A 10,792-nucleotide genomic window follows, 5' to 3' on the forward strand; every position below is an offset into this window, starting at 1 on the left:
AAACAAAACATTGAGACATGCCCTAACAAACAAAACACTCCAACATGCCCTAACAAACAAAACACTGAGACATGCCCTAACAAACAAAACACTGAGACATGCCCTAACAAACAAAACACTCCAACATGCCCTAACAAACAAAACACTGAGACATGCCCTAACAAACAAAACACTCCAACATGCCCTAACAAACAAAACACTGAGACATGCCCTAACAAACAAAACACTGAGACATGCCCTAACAAACAAAACACTCAATCAAGGGACCCCACAGCGTGACATTGTAAATTCATTTATTTTTATCTGAGCTGTTGGTACAAACGTTTAACATTGGTGTGTGTGTGTGAGAGAGATAGAGAGAATGTATGTCTGATGATAATATGTGATGATATAAACCAGAGGAACAGGAGCTGTGAAGACATGTTCTGAAATCAACACAAGTAAGGAACAGCCCTGGTACTGGATGTATGAAATCAAAAACTAAACCAGATGCAGGAAACAGGACACGGTTGTATTCAAACTAAACCAGATGCAGGAAACAGGACACGGTTGTATTCAATCTAAACCAGATGCAGGAAACAGGACACGGTTGTATTCAAACTAAACCAGATGCAGGAAACAGGACACGGTTGTATTCAATCTAAACCAGATGCAGGAAACAGGACACGGTTGTATTCAAACTAAACCAGATGCAGGAAACAGGACACGGTTGTATTCAAACTAAACCAGATGCAGGAAACAGGACACGGTTGTATTCAAACTAAACCAGATGCAGGAAACAGGACATGGTTGTATTCATTAGGCACCAAACAGAAGCAAACAGTGAAGGACTACCTGAACTTATCCAGTAGGAAACACTCAATTTCATTACAAAGCATTTTCTGTTGCAAAACACTTTGCTACGTTTTCCTAGTGTGCACAAATTAATATACCACAGGACAGGGTCATATTCACTAGGAATCAAACAGAATGAATACACCACAGGACAGGGTCATATTCACTAGGAATCAAACATAATGAATACACCACAGGACAGGGTCATATTCATTAGGAATCAAACATAATGAATACACCACAGGACAGGGTCATATTCACTACGAATCAAACATAATGAATACACCACAGGACAGGGTCATATTCATTAGGAATCAAACAGAATGAATACACCACAGGACAGGGTCATATTCATTAGGAATCAAACAGAATGAATACACCACAGGACAGGGTCATATTCATTAGGAATCAAACATAATGAATACACCACAGGACAGGGTCATATTCATTAGGAATCAAACATAATGAATACACCACAGGACAGGGTCATATTCATTAGGAATCAAACATAATGAATACACCACAGGACAGGGTCATATTCATTAGGAATCAAACATAATGAATACACCACAGGACAGGGTCATATTCATTAGGAATCAAACGGAATGAATACACCACAGGACAGGGTCATATTCATTAGGAATCAAACATAATGAATACACCACAGGACAGGGTCATATTCATTAGGAATCAAACATAATGAATACACCACAGGACAGGGTCATATTCACTAGGAATCAAACGGAAGCAAACAGGCTGAAACGAGGAGGGACGACCTGAACATGTCTAATAAGAAACACTCATTTTCTGTTGTAAAGCGTTTTGCTAAGGTGTGCTACTAATGAACACGACCCAGGTGTGTGAAGACGTGAAGGGGGACATTAGACTGCACTACTTCCATTAAACACCAGATGGCGCCACAACAGTTTTACCGTTGGTTGGGGAAAGGGTTGTACAGCGTAGTACACCTATCAGTATACACAGCAATATATATAGCTATCAGGGTGGAGCTCTATTTCAATTCACTAAGTAAACCAAACTCCAAATGTTCTTTATTGAAATGCATTGAAGACAATTGGAACTGGAATGTCAGTGTACATCCTCAACTGACTGGAATTTAAAAAGTGATTTGACCCCAACCCTGGTAACCTCTACATGATAGAAAAGTGATTCATTTCTGTAACACAGAATATTAACATGAACGTGCTACTGGATACATGTAATGTGTATTCTGCGTCATCATGTCTAGTAGTCCGCATCTGAACGGTTATATTTGGTCTGGATAAAGGTGTATTGGAACCAAGGCCGCAGGTGAACTTGAAAAAGTGGTTTCTCATTCACAACGGAGAAAAGGATCAATTTGAAGTTCTAGTCAAATCAGCTAGAACGATACAAGGTTGTCCCTTATTGAAAAACCAAACTTATTGAAAAACTCAAGGCAAGACAATGTAGTGAAAAGACTTACTTAACAAACCAAATAAAAGGGATCTTTCCTGTCCCTGTCCACATAGAAGACAACAAATCAACAGAAAGAAATAAGCACAAACATATATATATATTAAATAGAAAACCAGCTCAAGATGCAATCACAGACAATAGTTTAAAAACCATCCATTCTTCTGCTGTGGAAAAAAAGGACACTATATATTTTGTATTTACACTACCTACAACCAGATGAACTACAACCCAAATGGAACCCTATTCCCTATATAGTGCACTACTTTTAACCAGAGTCCTGAATTGCTAACCCTCTGTGGTTAAGGTCTATAGTAGTGTACTACTTTTAACCATAGCCCTGAATGGCTAACCCTCTGTGGTTAAGGTCTATAGTAGTGCACTACGTAGAGAATAGAGTGCCATTTGGGACACACATGCCTCTTAAGACACAAACGTGACCTGCATGTGACCAAGGCTGTCAAGCACAATAAAACATTTTTTTGAAACACCTCCTGACAAAATAATATTTTCAGTTGAACAATAGTGTCTCGATCCAAAATGGCACCTTATTCCTTATATAGTGCACTACTTGTTGACCAGAGCTTAACATTGGTTCGTGGTCAAAAGTAGTGGACAAATTCAGGAACTGGGTGCCATTTGGGGTTCAGACAGTTTCTACGAGACCCACTCTGTTCCATTTCATCAACAGGGGAAGGTTCCCAGACCCTGATTAAGGGTTCCTATTTTGCAAAAATATTGCGCAAAAGTACCATAAACCTCATTATAATCTCGCAGTTTGATTTAATTTGAAGCTTTTCTTCAACAATATGCGTTAAAATAGAGGCGATTGCCTAACTAGAGTTTAGTAAACTGAGTGATGCATTAATATACCTCTCGTTACACATTGTTGAAGAAAAGTTTTAAATGAAATCCAACTTCCACATTATAACAAGTTTTACAGTACATTTTGCACAATAAAAATGTGGCTCTAATGCTGCTATTGATGAGAATACATCTCAATTTAGGATCCGTGTTCAGACTGAGTTGTTTCTTCTAAAATCAGACTGGTCAGTTAACTGGTGCTATCAACACTACATTCAGTATTACCTCAATACACCCTCCTGTTTAAAGATGTTATCTAGACACCTAGTAGCGTTGCAGAACTCCGTTAACTTTCTCAAAGTTCCATGGTATTTAACAAATCCTAGTTGGACGATTCACGTATTCCGTTGTAATTCCAGGAATCGTCCAACCAGGATTTTGGGAAAGTTAGAGGAATTCCGTAACCCTATACACACACTGCTCCTCTTTAAAACATTACCTAGAAACTGTCTAACTTAACTACACCTCGGTTCAGTCCCAAATAGCACCATATTCCCTATATAGTGCACTACATTTGACTAGACACACACACACACACACACACACACACACACACACACACACACACACACACACACACACACACACACACACACACACACACACACACACACACACACACACACACACACACACACACACACACACACACACACACACACATACATATATTTGGGGTATTGGGAGAATCTCACAGAGGGAGGAACTTCTACCATGTTATATTTTTTAATCTGTTAATACAAACAGGAAGACAAACAAATCTATTGTCAGCTATGTTAAACATCTGGATTTAAACCAGACTGTCTGGTTGTCTACATGACCAGCAGAATGACAGACAGCCCTGAAGGGGACAGACAGACAGCAGGGTTTCAGGTCAAAACACATTTCAGATCAAAATTAGGTCAGGAAGGGCACAATTCAGACTTGAGATAAAGTTGACTAAACGTGGACTTCAGTAAAACAAAAAAATGGATTTACTGTAAGTCTACTTATCTCAAGTCTGAATCGGAACACAAAGTGAACTGAAAGTCAATCTGGGAGGAATCCTAGTCCTTGAGATCTCTGTGCACACTTAAAGTAGACTTCCGTGTAGATCATACATTGATGTCAATGGAAGATTTGTGTGAAAATGTGAGTGCTGATCTCAACTCGGGAATCAGAATTTCAATGATTGTATTGAAATAAGACAAATTATTTTTCTATGTGGATTCGGATTATTGACAAATAGAATTTCAAATTGTCTGAACTGAAACCAGAGTTGACTTCAACCCTACTGAATCTCCCCCCGGTCCAGTTGAAACCAGAGTTGACTTCAACCCTACTGAATCTCACCCCGGTCTAGTTGAAACCAGAGTTGACTTCAACCCTACTGAATCTCACCCCGGTCCAGTTGAAACCAGAGTTGACTTCAACCCTACTGAATCTCACCCCGGTCTAGTTGAAACCAGAGTTGACTTCAACCCTACTGAATCTCACCCCGGTCCAGTTGAAACCAGAGTTGACTTCAACCCTACTGAATCTCACCCCGGTCTAGTTGAAACCAGAGTTGACTTCAACCCTACTGAATCTCACCCCGGTCCACACCATTCCAGTGAATAAGGTAACACTCAATCTCTGTATTTCAATGCATTTTCCCACAATAGTAAAGAAAAGGTGAATGGCATCTACATGTGTTGACCCTCCACTACACCACTGGCTCAGACAGTACAGTGAGGACAGGGCAGCTACTGACAGGGTATATTATATATATATATATATATATATATATATATATATATATATATATATATATATATATATTAGAGGATATATGTAATGTACAGCTATAATACATCGTCTCTGTATGAGCTGTAGGACAGGATAGGACAGCTAGGGAGAGATGAGACGCTTGGTGTGTAGCTTGCTGGGAGGCTTGGTTTGGTGGGCTGGGAGGCTTGGTTTGGTGAGCTGGGAGGCTTGGTTTGGTGGGCTGGGAGGCTTGGTTTGGTGGGCTGGGAGGCTTGGTTTGGTGGGCTGGGAGGCTTGGTTTGGTTTGTAGGGTCTGGGAGGCTTGGTTTGGTGGGCTGGGCGGCTTGGTTTGGTGGGCTGGGAGGCTTGGTTTAATGGGCTGGGAGGCTTGGTTTGGTGGGCTGGGCGGCTTGGTTTGGTGGGCTGGGCGGCTTGGTTTGGTGGGCTGGGCGGCTTGGTTTGGTGGGCTGGGCGGCTTGGTTTGGTGGGCTGGGAGGCTTGGTTTGGTGGGCTGGGCGGCTTGGTTTGGTTTGGTGGGCTGGGCGGCTTGGTTTGGTTTGGTGGGCTGGGAGGCTTGGTTTGGTGGGCTGGGAGGCTTAGTTTGTAGGGTCTGGGCGGCTTGGTTTGGTGGGCTGGGCGGCTTGGTTTGGTGGGCTGGGAGGCTTGGTTTGGTGGGCTGGGAGGCTTAGTTTGTAGGGTCTGGGCGGCTTGGTTTGGTGGGCTGGGCGGCTTGGTTTGGTGGGCTGGGCGGCTTGGTTTGGTGGGCTGGGCGGCTTGGTTTGTAGGGTCTGGGCTTAGTGGCTGGGTGTCTTGGTTGGTGTTTGGGGGGTCTCAGCCCTCAGTCTTTCCAGGGTTCCGGGTGGTGGTGGGTCAGGTGAGGTCAGAGGGTCCTGAAGAACACAGGTGAAGACCCTGAAGAAAAACAGATGGGGAGAGAAAAGAAGGAGATAAGGAGAGAGAGGAGAGAGACAGAGATAAACAGAGAGGGGGGAGAGAGAGAGAGAGAGGGGAGAGAGAGAGACAGAGGGGAGAGAGATGCAGAGAAAGACAGAGAGGGGAGAGAAAAGAGAGAGAGACAGAGAGGGGAGAGAAGAGAGACAGAGAGGGGAGAGGAGAGACAGAGAGGGGAGAGAAGAGAGACAGAGAGGGGAGAGGAGAGACAGAGAGAGACAGAGAGGGGAGAGAAGAGAGACAGAGAGGGGAGAGGAGAGAGAGGGAAGAGAAAAGACAGAGGGGAGAGGAGAGACAGAGAAGGGAGAGGAGAGACAGAGAGGGGAGAGGAGAGACAGAGAGGGGAGAGGAGAGACAGAGGGGAGAGAAGAGAGAGAGAGGGGAGAGGAGAGAGAGAGAGGGGAGAGGAGAGACAGAGAGGGGAGAGGAGAGACAGAGAGGGGAGAGAAGAGACAGAGAGGGGAGAGAAGAGAGAGGGAAAGAGAGAGAGACAGAGAGGGGGGAGAGAGAGGGGGGAGAGAGTATTGAGTTAAATGAAAGTCAATCAACAACAGATACTGTACACACACCTCCCCCTCTCCCAAATACACACCTCTACTGTCACATGGTCCTGCTGTACTGGATACCAGTCTTGGATGCGATGCCGGACCAGGGTATCAGGCTGCGGAGCAGAGACTGGGCCTGTCTGTAGAGTCTCTGGGGGATTGAGCAGGGACTGAGGCTGGCCAGGGCCGAGCCAATGTGTTGGATGTAGTCAGTGCAAGGGGATCGTCAAGGACTATAGGATTTATGTAACAAGGTCGGGGTCAATTACACAAATTCAATTCCATCTCCCTATATATCAATGTAATATTCTATAACAGTTCTTCAATTTATATTTAATTCAACTAATGTCCAATTCCAGACTAAGTCAAACTCTTAACGAACTAACAGGGAATATTCCTGGTAAACCTCTAAATGTCCCCTGAATTCTGAAAACTTTCAGGTATTTGCTTTCATATTAAAACATACAAATCAAAGATGTAAAACATGATCCTAAATTTAACCAATCCAATGAGTGAATATCAGAGCTGTTGAAGCTGTTTAATATGAACAGCATGAAATCATTCTGGAAATGCTCAATACTCTATTCCACTCTGTATAGGCTACTGTATTGATTATTATTATTATTATCATTATCATTATTATTATTAAACCGTGCTGGTCATCTAGGAACGTTTCAACATCTTGGCCATGTTCTGTTAAAATCTCTACCCGGCACAGCCAGAAGAGGACTGGCCACCCCTCAGAGCCTGGTTCCTCTCTACCCGGCACAGCCAGAAGAGGACTGGCCACCCCTCAGAGCCTGGTTCCTCTCTACCCAGTACAGCCAGAAGAGGACTGGCCACCCCTCAGAGCCTGGTTCCTCTCTACCCGGCACAGCCAGAAGAGGACTGGCCACCCCTCATAGCCTGGTTCCTCTCTAGGTTTCTTCCTAGGTTCCTGACTTCTAGGGAGTTTTTCCTAGCCACCGTGCTTCTACATCTGCATTGCTTGATGTTTGGGGTTTTCGGCTGGGTTTTTGTATAGCACTTTGTGACATCAGCTGATATAAAAAGGCCATTATAAATAAATGTGATTATTATCCTTTATTGAGTTACCCATTTTTTCCAATTGGTTTGGCACTTTGTGGGGAACAAAACTTCCTGCTCTAAAAACAATTACAATAATCCCGAAACACTTTTTTTATGAGATTGGGAAACAACTAAAAACACCATTATTATATTTCAACAAAAACAATTGTAACATTTACACGTTGTAAATTGCTTAAATGCACTGTTAGAAACAAGATTCATAGTAGAAACTAGAGGCTCATCCTGAGCTGTGGTCATGTGGTCAACACTCCCAGCTTCCCCACTGGAGCCCAGGGTTCGATTCCCATCTCCACCGATCATGCTGTGTCTGTCTAAAGCAAAAATACTAAAAAAAGGTAATTTAGGAGTTAAATGAACACTCAGTGTTGTAAAGACCTGAGTGTTGGTGTTAACGACCAGAGGTGATTGTGTCATTTTCACTCTGTGTACAGTAAAACTCTCAAAACCACACCCATCATTATCATATTTCCCAGCATGCTTTATTGCAGGTGGATTTAAAAAATAAATATGTGTTTTTGTAATTGATCTTTAGGGTGACAAGCTGAGAAGAAAACCCAAGGGATAAATATAAAGGAGGAGGAACAGTTTACTATCATTTTGATCATTCAGAATGTCAACACCAGACTGAGACGACTGAACGGCTGTCGGTGGACCCGGTACGGTGGGCTGTCGGTGGGATAAAAAGGGTCCAAGCTCTGTGGGCTGCAGTGCAGGGGGCTTCAGGGCCGCTCTGACAAACATGCAAGGGACAAGGCCAAAAGCATCATAGAGGAACCCCACATACAATCTAAACAAATCCAATCTGTTAGTAGTTGGACTTATTGCCCCCTTTACAAGCCAGCATAATGTGACTTGCCTGATATGGCCTGCAAACCAGGAGTTTCAGACCACTGCGTTGGGGTAAAACTACGCTGTTGAGCTATAACCTTATGATTTTACGCTGCTGCTACTCTTTTTATTTGTATTTTTTTATTTTTGTTTATCATCTACGCATAGTCACTTTAACTATACAGTCATGTACATATTACCTCAATTAGCCCGACTAACCGGTGCCCCGGCACATTGACTCTGTACCAGTACCACCTGTATATAGCCTCCACATTCACTCTGTACCGGTACCACCTGTATATAGGCTCCACATTGACTCTGTACCGGTACCACCTGTATATAGCCTCCACATTGTACCGGTACCACCTGTATATAGGCTCCACATTGACTCTGTACCGGTACCACCTGTATATAGCCTCCACATTGACTCTGTACCAGTACCACCTGTATATAGGCTCCACATTGACTCTGTACCGGTACCACCTGTATATAGCCTCGCTACTGTTATTTTCACTATAATTTTACTGTTTTATTTTGTATTTCTTTACTTATCTATTGTTTACCTAATACCTATTTTTTACTTAAAAATGTCACTGTTGTTAGGGCTTGTAAGTAAGCATTTCACAGTAAGGTCTACACCGGTTGTATTCGGCGCACGTGACAAATAAACGTTGATTTGATGATATGTAATGTATTGATATAACGGGATACATTTTAAGGATAATATATTCAATTAGGCACTCACTTTGGGAAGGCTGCAGAATGGATAAGAACTGAACACAACAACCATGTCGCTGTCACTAGCAAACACAGCCAATGATGGCTCTTGTTCAATTCAGTTCAATTCCAATTCCAGGAATGATTTTCTTTTACAATTAGACTTTTAAAGATTACTGCAATTCCAATTCAAATGTAATTAAATTCTCCACTTCCTGCTTGAATTCCAGAATTGTGCCTAGGGGAAGTCTACATACCCGTGCACAGTCTTCATGTGTTGCTGTCTTCAATTTCAAAATAGAGATGTTATTACCACTGATCTACACAACCTATGCCACATTTTAAAAGTGAAAAAAAAAAACAATTTCTGAAATAAATTACAAATAAAAACAAAGAAATATTGATTGCAAAGGTCTTCACACCCCCTTGCTGTGACACATCTAAGTTAGTCCAGGAGCTCCACATGGACACACACACTCAAACTCCTACCCCCACACTTGTACCCCCCCACCAATCCCCGCCCACCCCCCTTGTAGTAAAGGATATAAGAGCGTCCAGGGCGGATGCCCTCCGTTGATGTACAGTACGTATGTGAACCCGTCTTTCAGCACCCCTCGTATGGAGTAGTAGTAAGGTAGGTAGTGATGCTGCGTGAAGTCTCTGTTGGAATTCATTTCATTTACATGACAATTGAAAAATACACATATATACCCAGTAGCTACATTTAGCAATACACATATATACATAGACACACACATATATATATATACACACACACACACACACACACACACACACATAAACATATATATATATAAACCCAGTAGCAACATTTAATATATATATATATACTACATTTAATAATACACATATATACACCCAGTAGCTACATTTAATAATATATATATATATACATATGTATATACATATACATATGTATATATATACATATGTATATACGTATATATACATATGTATATACATATACATATGTATACGTATATATACATACATATATATATATATATACGTATATATATATATATATATATATACATATATACGTATATTTATATATATATATATACATATACGTATATATATATACACATACACACATATATATACACACACACACACACACACACAGAAGCTACATTTAATAATACATATATATATATATATATATACACCCAGAAGCTACATTTAATAATGCATACATATATATATACCCAGTAGCTACATTTAATAATACATACATATACCCAGTAGCTACATTTAATAATACATTTAATAATACAGCTACATTTAATAATACATACATATACCCAGTAGCTACATTTAATAATACATACATATACCCAGTAGCTACATTTAATAATACATACATATACCCAGTAGCTACATTTAAAATATGTATATACACATACACACACAATGTAGCTACTGTATATATATATATAAAAATATATATATATATATATATATATATATATATATATATCACACATATATACACACACACACACACACACACACACACACACACACACACACACACACACACACACACACACACACACAGTAGCTACATTGAATAAATAAATAAATATATATATATATATATATATATATATATATATATAGATAAAGGGAACACAAACAACACATCCTAGATCTGAATGAAAGAAATAATCTTATTAAATACTTTTTTCTTTACATAGTTGAATGTGCTGACAACAAAATCACCCAAAAATAATCAATGGAAATCCAATTTATCA

The 10,792-nt window shown here is 40.8% G+C and overlaps 1 protein-coding gene across 2 annotated transcripts in view; it reads right to left on the reverse strand.

The window, feature by feature from the left end:
- Positions 1 to 279: 279 nt before the first annotated feature.
- The window catches only part of nat15 (N-acetyltransferase 15 (GCN5-related, putative)), a 42,531-nt gene continuing 32,018 nt past the window's right edge, over positions 280 to 10,792 (reverse strand). Inside the window, 4 exon segments of one of the 2 annotated variants that reach the window (NM_001173686.1) lie at positions 3,866 to 4,598; positions 4,695 to 5,793; positions 6,425 to 6,589; positions 9,558 to 9,671. In NM_001173686.1, coding sequence (NP_001167157.1) covers positions 6,433 to 6,589; positions 9,558 to 9,671 — 271 coding nt within the window. In that variant the 3' untranslated portion in view covers positions 3,866 to 4,598; positions 4,695 to 5,793; positions 6,425 to 6,432. 2 annotated transcript variants of the gene reach the window in all.

This window comes from Salmo salar, chromosome 03 (genome assembly GCF_965601325.2).
Source record: "Salmo salar chromosome 03, fSalSal1, whole genome shotgun sequence".
In the NCBI taxonomy this organism is placed as follows: domain Eukaryota; kingdom Metazoa; phylum Chordata; class Actinopteri; order Salmoniformes; family Salmonidae; genus Salmo; species Salmo salar.